Source organism: Sesamum indicum, linkage group LG3 (assembly GCF_000512975.1).
Source record: "Sesamum indicum cultivar Zhongzhi No. 13 linkage group LG3, S_indicum_v1.0, whole genome shotgun sequence".
NCBI classification, from domain to species: domain Eukaryota; kingdom Viridiplantae; phylum Streptophyta; class Magnoliopsida; order Lamiales; family Pedaliaceae; genus Sesamum; species Sesamum indicum.
The window spans coordinates 16,977,097-16,986,839 of NC_026147.1; the positions used below are offsets into that span (position 1 = coordinate 16,977,097).

At 38.3% G+C, this 9,743-nt stretch overlaps 2 protein-coding genes across 2 annotated transcripts in view; one reads left to right on the top strand and one right to left on the bottom strand.

The window, feature by feature from the left end:
- On the top strand, nucleotides 274–2,837 carry LOC105158622 (ammonium transporter 1 member 1-like). Its single transcript, XM_011075431.2, has 2 exons — nucleotides 274–1,851; nucleotides 2,488–2,837. The coding sequence occupies exons 1-2, from the start codon at nucleotides 375–377 to the stop codon at nucleotides 2,502–2,504; spliced, it is 1,494 nt and encodes a 497-aa protein (XP_011073733.1). The 5' UTR covers nucleotides 274–374; the 3' UTR covers nucleotides 2,505–2,837.
- LOC105158721 overlaps nucleotides 4,502–9,743 on the bottom strand; it is an 8,176-nt gene continuing 2,934 nt past the window's right edge. Inside the window, exons 5-14 of the mRNA XM_020692514.1 lie at nucleotides 9,560–9,736; nucleotides 9,076–9,191; nucleotides 8,499–8,988; nucleotides 8,048–8,220; nucleotides 7,790–7,898; nucleotides 7,116–7,708; nucleotides 6,851–7,018; nucleotides 6,446–6,704; nucleotides 6,224–6,330; nucleotides 4,502–5,525 (exon numbers count right to left, since the gene is read on the bottom strand). Of these exons, the coding sequence (XP_020548173.1) occupies nucleotides 6,506–6,704; nucleotides 6,851–7,018; nucleotides 7,116–7,708; nucleotides 7,790–7,898; nucleotides 8,048–8,220; nucleotides 8,499–8,988; nucleotides 9,076–9,191; nucleotides 9,560–9,736 (2,025 nt within the window). The 3' untranslated portion in view covers nucleotides 4,502–5,525; nucleotides 6,224–6,330; nucleotides 6,446–6,505. The remainder of the gene's footprint in view (nucleotides 5,526–6,223; nucleotides 6,331–6,445; nucleotides 6,705–6,850; nucleotides 7,019–7,115; nucleotides 7,709–7,789; nucleotides 7,899–8,047; nucleotides 8,221–8,498; nucleotides 8,989–9,075; nucleotides 9,192–9,559; nucleotides 9,737–9,743) is intronic.

The window sequence follows — 9,743 nt, forward strand, 5'->3', positions numbered from 1 at the left end:
CAAAACAAAAAAAAATGGCTGAGAACCTGAGAAAAACTAATAGACTAGCTAGTTGTTGGGACGATGTTAAAATTAAAAGTATTGATAATTTATCAAATAATAAAAATTATTTATAATTTTCTGAAATTTTAGGGGGCTGGTTGTAATTTTCCTTAATTTTTTTATTTTAAGATAACCATTTTATTCCAATACTGCTAATGAATTCTAAAATGGGTTGGTACAATTTAAACCATTGAAAACAAAGTGGAAAAAATCCATTCTCAGTATAAAATTCGGATTCCGACCTCAAACTTCTTTCTCCTACTTCTACACAGTATACGGTCTTACTCTCCGGTTTCTGACCCTACAGTTCCTTGATTCTTTTATCTGAAGCCATGGCTTCTTTAAGCTGCTCGGTAGAGGAGCTGGCGCCGCTTCTTGGCCCCAACACCACGAAAGCAGCCGCTGCCGCCGACTACATCTGCGGCCAATTCTCCGCCGTGTCTAACAAATTCGCCGATGCTTCCCACGCCATTGACTCCACGTACCTCCTCTTCTCCGCCTATCTCGTGTTCGCCATGCAGCTGGGTTTCGCCATGCTCTGCGCTGGCTCAGTCCGCGCCAAGAACACCATGAACATCATGCTCACTAACGTCCTCGACGCTGCCGCCGGCGGCATCTTCTACTACCTATTCGGGTTCGCCTTCGCCTTCGGCTCGCCGTCGAACGGCTTCATCCGCCACCCCCACCTCCGGCTGCAGCACGTCGACTACAGCATGTTCCTATACCAATGGGCTTTCGCCATAGCCGCCGCCGGCATTACCAGCGGCTCCATCGCCGAGAGAACCAAGTTCGTTGCATACTTAGTTTACTCTTCTTTCCTTACCGGATTCGTTTATCCGGTGGTTTCTCATTGGTTTTGGTCGAGCGACGGGTGGGCCAGCGCCAATAACAAAGGAAACCTCCTATTCGGATCCGGAGTCATCGACTTTGCCGGGTCGGGCGTTGTCCACATGGTGGGCGGCATTGCCGGTTTGTACGGGGCATTAATAGAAGGCCCGAGAATCGGGCGGTTTGACCATGAGGGCCGGGCGGTGGCGTTGCGAGGCCACAGCGCGTCTCTCGTGGTGTTGGGGACCTTTCTGTTATGGTTTGGATGGTACGGATTTAATCCCGGGTCGTTTTTTACAATCCTGAACCCGTATAAAAGTGGATATTATTACGGGCAATGGTCTGCGGTGGGTCGAACGGCGGTCACCACCACTCTGGCCGGCTGCACCGCCGCCTTGACGACGTTGTTCGTGAAGCGGATCCTCTCCGGGCATTGGAACGTGCTGGATGTCTGCAACGGGTTGTTAGCCGGGTTCGCGGCCATCACTTCGGGTTGCTCGGTGGTCGAGCCATGGGCGGCGCTGATATGCGGGTTCGTGGCGGCGCTCGTGCTGATCGGATGCAACAAGTTGGCGGAGAAGGTGAAGTACGACGACCCTTTGGAGGCGGCGCAGCTGCACGGCGGCTGCGGGGCGTGGGGCATAATATTCACAGCATTATTCGCTAGAGAGAGGTACGTGAATGAGGTGTACCCGGGGAAACCGGGTCGTCCATTCGGGTTGTTTATGGGTGGTGGATGGAGCCTGTTGGCAGCCCATATTATCCAGATTCTAGTGATTGTCGGGTGGGTTAGCGCAACAATGGGTCCTTTATTCTATATTTTGCGTAGGCTTGACCTTCTTCGGATCTCGCCCGATGATGAGCTTGCGGGTATGGATCTAACCCGACACGGTGGATTGGCGTATGCGTATGATGACGATGATCTACATATCAAGGGAAGTCAAAATGAGAGAATGGAGCTCCGCCCCACAAATAACTCAAGTTAGTTTTATGTCCAAAAATTAAATTTCAATCATTTTTATGTTGAAATTTCTACTATACAATAATTTGTTCATGATTACGCCTATGCTAGTTGGAATTAAAAAATAATTGTGAATATCAATTATATTGATGCACGGGTATCAGAAAAATTAATATTTTATTGCACGAGGTATTATCCATTATGATTAAAACTGCATAATTTTATCACGTCTATCACCCTGTATAGTAGAATGTCTTACTCTTACAAAATATGTTTTATATTATTGAAACTTAACTTAATTAAAGATGTTTTAATTTCCGACCAATTACATTAATTCAATTTAAAAAATTTAAAGATAACGTGAGAGAATTTCTATATGAGCTTATAAGTTTTTCAAAATATTTTATAGGATATTTGGAAGTTATAAGAAATTGAAAAATGTATGGTGAAACTTTTTATAAAAGTATAGTTTATAAAATTTAAAAATAAGATGTTGTTAGCTTATAAGCTCTTTTTAAAGAAATGTAAAACTTTCTCAACTTTTTTTTTTTTATTATTATGCTAATAACATTTTATAAGATATATAAATTTATAGTGCGTTTGGGATAAACTTAACTAAACACGTACTCTTAATTTCTTCTTTTTCTTTTTGGTAGGCAAAATAAAAAGGTAGGGGCGTACCCCATTAACCGGCTAAAGAAGATTGCGCCCGCATCATGTGTATCGATCAGGATCTCTCTTAATTTCAAATGATAGGAAGTAGAAACAAAAATTAGAAAATATTTGGAGCACATAGATTGGAAAGCGGCTTGATCAATTTGCGTGGATGGGGTTTGGCGGTATGTCTTAAAGTCACGGATAGGATTTTAGTTTAGTGTTTTAAGGTTGAGATCTCGTAAATAAATTTAAGGCCATGTGTTCAAATTACACCGAATATGTAAGTATTTATCTTGTGAATTTATTGTAATCTTATTTTGTAGTATTTAATTATATTGTATATTAATCAGATCGATGTATTTAATTTATTAAAATATGGATGTAGTCAGTATAATTTATTTGTGAAAATCACGGGCGGAGAGAGTCTTTTTAGCACGAAAGTGAAGGGTAAGAAATCCTGTGATCCAGAAAGAGAATGGGGCGAATAAATGGTTAGTAAATGCTAAATTCAGTTATCGCCGCAGTGTGAAGGCAAGGGTCTCTCTCTCTCTCGCTCACACGTCATGATAAGCCTCTGCCTCTCTTGGGTGTGTGGCTGCCCATAGCCTTTGTATACCACAATTTCATCATCATCTTACATCTCCATCTCATGCAATTATCAAGTAGTCGTTTGTTTTTAGGGTAAATAACATTATCCTATGGTTAGGTTTCTGGGATAATTACACTTTTCTCTTCTAATTTTGATATAATTATATGCGAATTTTGTGTAGTTAGAAAAATTATATTTAATATTTTTAAAGTTTGCTTTTGTCTAACAAATAGGTCTTTTCGTTAGTCAAAATTCACTGAATTTGTTGATATTTACAAAAAAATATAATAAAACTTGATATTTACCCTCGGTTGACTTATTACTGACTTATTGCAGGTCAAACAATTTTTCGTAACTAAATTATCCTTGTAATGATGAAAGCATACCCCATTACATGCATTAACGTCTGAAAACGCATGAGGGTAATTTGGACATGAATATATTTATTTAACTTGTAATAATTAGTAATAACTCCATCGAGCATAAATATGAATTTTTATCCTATTTTTTTATTAATATATATTAGCAAATTCGGTAAATTTTAACTAACGAAAGGACTATTTATTAAACAAAACCAAATTTCAGGGTGCAAGATGTAATTTTTTAAACTAGAGGGGGCCTATGTATAATTATACTAAATCTCAGGGAATGAAAGTATTATTATAACTAAATTTAATTATACAAATACCCTGCACTCCTTATAACATTATAAGTATATTCTCTAAAATTGTAATTACAATTTACATGAACTACCTGAATTTTAAAAACATTTCATGTTTACATTAACACCCTCTTTACAGACAATAATTTATACAAACAAAAAAGAATCATGGAATAAATTACATTAACATTCATCCAAAAAATATATTTGTAATTTTATAAATAGTTAAAATATTAATTTAATTAGATCTATTCTCCAGAAGTATCAATATAATTTTACCTTATTTTTCATGGTTTTGTAAGGAGAATGAGAGCAATTTTAGACTAACTCCATTAATCTTGAAACGTGTTATAAATATTTTAAAGGTTGGAGATGTGAGCAATGGGGTGTGCGTTCGGACAAGCCATCAAAATCAATATATTGTTGCAACAATTGAATAATATTGGACTTGATCTCGAAGAAGTTTGATACGGTATTGGGGTTGAGTTTTGTGGTGTTCGCTGAGCAAAGACTACAGAGAAATCCAATTCTTCAAACAACGTAATTTGAGTCTACCTTTTCCTTTCTTTTCCTAGTTTTTTGCTTATCTATTTTCATGGCTACAACACTGATTTAACATTGTCTTAGTACAAACCCTTTCCTAATAATAAGGATCAGCTAACACTTAACAGAAATCAAACCCTTAAGATAATTTAGTAATATCTGCTTATATATAATAGTACTAATAATTAATTTTTAAAAGAAATATATATTTGCTTAGGGTTTGTGCCCTTGAAATTTGTAGCAGAGTTATTTCAATTTCAGGTCCTCTTTAATGAATTTCCTGAGGTTATGCAGAAAGAATTGCAATGGAGAAGAGGAAGAGGTAACTAGAAAAACTAACTTGAATTAGGACAAGAGAAGCGATTGGAGTAATAGAACCATAACTTTCTCAATAGGCTGCCAGAAAATGGAGAGCTAAACACTTGGTGAATGCTGCGAACCGGGCAGCACGTGTGTCCTTAGGCAATCATCTCTAGCGGCAAAGAAACTGCAGCATCTTTCAAAACACAACCAGAGGCATCGCTGAACTTGTTGCATAGCAGGTTAGACATAGGCTTCTTGTACAATACAGTCCCACATCCTTAGAGGTGGTTTATGCATTTAGAGCTTGGAAAAATAGCCTGGCAAGATTAAACAATGTGTTACAGGGGCCACAACACAGCCGTGCTCTAGGCCATGTTCTCCTTGGTACTTAGCCGATTAGCCTAGCTATGAATACAGGTTCCTATTGTTGTATCAACATTGTATCACTCACTTTTACTAATGAAATTTACCTTTACCCAACTTTCTTAATCTCCTAGCCCCTAACCACAGCGCCAAAAACAACACTACAAGTCATTTAGGCAAATCAACGAGCATCGGGTGTCATTCCTTTAAAAACTAGGAATACTAGTAATTACCTTATTTCTATTATCCAACCTTGCAATCCTAATCAACAATTCAGCTCATCATGAGGCAAGTAGCAATCAGACAAACAGATTCATCTGGAGAAGAATTCCGCAAGAACATGTTGATATAGTCATTGATCATTCAATCAATGAAGGTGAATTAATTACTTCCTTAGACCACAAAGATTCTTAAATAATGCCAATTTCTCTCGCAAGATACTAGAAACCTACTGCACACTCTGAAACATGGGCGTGCATATTGTAACACACCCTCTATGCCTTTCCAGCTCTTGTATTGGGCGGGTTGATCTTCATATAGGCAGGCGTGTTCATCCTCAATAGGGGCTGGACTACGACCTGTTACATACCCTATTCAAGGGTTAGATTTGACTATTCCTCAGGAGGTATAAACATAAACATCCATATTTTTAGTCTCCAGATCCATTCAAATTATCCAAACAAAATCGACTATTCATAATGAAATTATCAAAATAATATATATATATAAATTTAGTTCAAATCAACCGGAAACTCACTAGAACGAACCAAATGTATTCAAACAAAATAACATTCTTAAGGAAAATAAATATATATCTTTGTATATCAACTATGCCACTTAATTAAATTTCACTTGGTCCAGCCATCAAAATTTCCAAGAATTAATTTTCATCACAAAGTGACATCATTATCGTCAAACTCCTGTTTATTGCTAAGAAATCATGATCTGCACCTGGAAAACCAGGAGTTTGCCAAGAGATTAAACAGCTCTGAAACCATAAAACCCGAAACCATATCCCTTTAATCCAAAGCAAAATTAAGCTATGAGTATGAGGAGATCTTGGGAGAATTTTTCAAGTATGTAGAGCACAATCTGGATAACATCCAAGTAGTTTCATAACCCCGATATCAGAAACTCATCTTTTTCAGATGTCAATGCACTTCCAAGTAAAAAAGTCGGTGTTGTGGATAACTACTTCTCTCATCAAAGTGTATTTCCTAATAAAAGTCTTAAGTTTAGATAGAAACTTATTATTATTAAAAGAAATTAGTTTCACCTTGCATATAAAAAATGTCCTTCCAATCTGCAGATCTCTGCTAATACGGAAGTACTCTGCACATCATGGAATCATTTCTTCCCAAACCTCACCAAATATCGAATTGCCTGTAATGGGAAATTGGAGTAATATCTAAAGTCTCCAAACTTGTGATACAAATAGCTCATTAGCAGGAATAGAAGGCGGCTAAACATCTAGTAAATGATTTTATGTGATTCTTACCTGACGAGTTCACTAACACTCATAATCAATGTAAATATGCAGGCAAGTGCTGACAAGAGATCACATGAATTTGACATCTTCTTCCTGTTGTTCAAGAACAATGGTCGCGAGAGCAAGTCTGTAGGCTGTGGACCTCAGATTCCTGACCAGAACATATATCTCCTTCCTCCTCTGCCTCACAGGTAAAGCCTTCCATTGTTCCTTCCGAAGCCCAGAGAGTAAGCTGGCCTCACAAAGGGCGCTTGCGGTTGCCCTTTTGCTGCATGTCCAAGAGTATAAATCTAGTTTCAAGAAAAGCAATGAAGGGAATTTGACGAAGAGTACGCACCAAAAAAATGATGAACTGAAGAAAACAGAAAAAGGCGATTGACATCGCTTTCAATCAAAAGCATTGCCAAGACTTGCCTTCCCCGAACAAAACCGGTCGTAATAAAGCCAATCGGCCACCTAAAGGTCTCATGGAGAGTCGGATCCTCAGGTATTTGAAGTTCCCATTTACCAGATGGCAACTGCAGAAAGTATGATTTTAATGAAGACTGAGGGATTTGAAGTTGTTGGTTGTCACTTTGTGATCTGCATCATGGATAACAAGTCTATGAGGAAAGAGTTATGATGAAATTCATGAAAAACAACTCAAATGAACTAAAGACATCCAGTAAATATTCTAGACCTGGCTGTCCACAACATTATGTCAGCAACATGGGGTGCACATACAACTGCTCCTTGTTCAAAAACACCTTCCTTATGAGCACGCAGAAGAACTCGGATATAGCACTGTGTTTTGCCACACTGCAATTCTGATATGGTAGTGTCTGCTTTGAGAAATTCTTCGTCCTTCATTAATTTATACAAGCAACTCTTCTGATTATGAATTTTTGGAAATAAAAGCAAATGATCACCACTGATGTTCAAGAAATCATTCAGCATACTGGATGTCCTTGCTATAATGCCCTCAAATGGAACACCATGACAATCAGAATTGCTGGTCTCCAATTTTTCATAGCTAAAGCTTTTTGACACGTCAATTTTTTCATCTTGTGTGCCAAGTTCTTCTACTTGGCTACCTGTATTTCCTACTTCACTCAATCTTCTTCCAGAAGTTAGTTGCACACAATCCCAAGGAGGTGCTATTGGAACTTCCAGTGGCCTTTTAGAAGGAGGAAGGAGCCTTGATTTTTGGCTAAGTGCAGCTGCCTCGATTGCCATAACATTAGAGTATGCATTGCAATCGGGAAAGTCTGAGGGAAAGTGCGGCAAACCAAGCTGCAGAAAGGTGAACAATGTAACCAAAAATCTTGATAATCATTGTATTAGTAGTGCACATGTGGAAGTCTATGAACTCACCTCACAAGCAACCCAGTGCTTCTCTCTTAAACCTATGGCATGAGCACCATTGGACAAAAAAGTAAGCCAAAATGCTTTAACCCAACTCAGAGGGAGAATAATGGAACACCTGAAGAAATTTGTGAAGAAAGAAACCGACTAGGTAAATAAATGTTTGAATCATTTGGTCACAGTATCTTCAAAGGAAACAGCAAGCAAATGCTGCCAGAGTTGCAGGAATTTTATTCAAAGAAAAGAATTGCTGAATAATTCAGATACCAGAGCAAACAGAACCGCGTTCCCTTTATAGTGCATAGCAGTTGTTGTGGAGAAATTTTAGATCTTTTGCTTAGAAGGATTTGATCTGCATATGACTTCTTTTCTTCCACAAGGTCATACCCACACACCGTATTCCAGTTTATTATTGAAGCAGAAATTGAAGGATTAATTGTCTATTTTCAGTAGACAGTAAGTTCGCACGTGCATGCACTTCAGTCAGGAATGTTATGAGGCTAGAACTGCTCATGGAGATGGAGATTGTGAGAAACTTTTCTCCAGTAACTATGAATTATCTGGAAAAGTGCGTGAAGCTCAAGAAGAATATTTGAATTTTCAAAATAAAGAAAACTTTGCAAGATGATAACTAGAATCTCATGAATTAATAGCGTGTTCTTTTAGAAAAAATAAGAAAGCAAGACATGCAAGACTATTGGGAAGCATCAACGGAGACATTGTACCTTGTGATTGAGTCTTCATGCTCCTCATTTTTGAATAGCAAAATAGGGCACACCCAAGAGTATTTTCCATCAACAGAAGCATTTTGAGGCTCTGAGCTTTTATGACCAAGGCAAATAAACTCCTTATGCTGATGATACTTTTCTGTAGAGAGAAAACTTTCTTCCACAGGAGGGCATACCCCTTTGCTGGTATCCCACAAATCATTGTCCTCACATGCACACTCGGCCTCATGCTTAGGGAATGATGGAACAGTTTGCTCCTTAATTTGACATTCTTCATTACTTAATAGACCAAGTGGATTTTGTCCAGAAACAATCACATTTCCTTTTTTAGTCAATGCACGGGGGTCCTTCACAACCAATGAAACAACTGCAGAAGATGAAATCTGGCTGTTCTCAAAAATGGATGTCTTCTCTGATTCGCCGAAATCATCATGCTTATCAACTGAACATGTCTTCAGATGCCAAGTGTTCTCAGAACTACTATGAAGCCAAACAATGTAAGAAAGCCTGATTTAGAGTACATATTTTAGACTGACAAGAAATAGACAGAACTTTTGAGTATCTCACCCGCTAGCAGGAAGCAGTGTCTTTTGAAGCAATTGAAATACTTTTGATCCCATCAGTTCCAGTTTTGCAAGCTGCCCCTCACGAGTAACAAAACGAGCTGATTGAGCTTTATCTGTCTGAAACAAAAAAACTTGTCATTGACATGCATTCTATTGTGTTTCAAGTGACTCCTTGTACATCACCCACAAAGGGAGCTTCTGTGGAGCTTTCTTTCTCCCTTGTAAACAGTGACATGTTTGGAAAACAGCAAACTACATAGTTCACCAAAAAGCACTAGGAAGCTTGTCCGTAGCTTTAGATCACAACATGTAAAAAGCAAAGACATAAATTCTCAATCTATAGTACATTACCTGAGCCATTCGAACAAGAATTTGATGCACATATCCATTCCACTCATTTAAGTCCAAAGCAAATATAGAAGCGAAAAGAGAGTAAAACACATTTCCTAACATTCAGGTTTAAATTTTAAGTTTGTGATACCTACCTTCCTTTCAACGGCAGAACTCAAAGCATCATATGCTTCTTGAAAAGCAGCAGCATGTATCCACACCCAAACCTGGCGGATAATAGTATTATCATCCATGTTTTGCTCTCCATGAAAGTCGTCTACGCTAACATCTCCTGTATTAGTAGAGATCTGCTGCACAGGTCGCCACATGTAGGTCACA

Bases quoted from the DNA above. Each gene is read 5' to 3' on its own strand.
- LOC105158622 (XM_011075431.2), top strand. From the start codon at position 375: ATGGCTTCTTTAAGCTGCTCGGTAGAGGAGCTGGCGCCGCTTCTTGGC.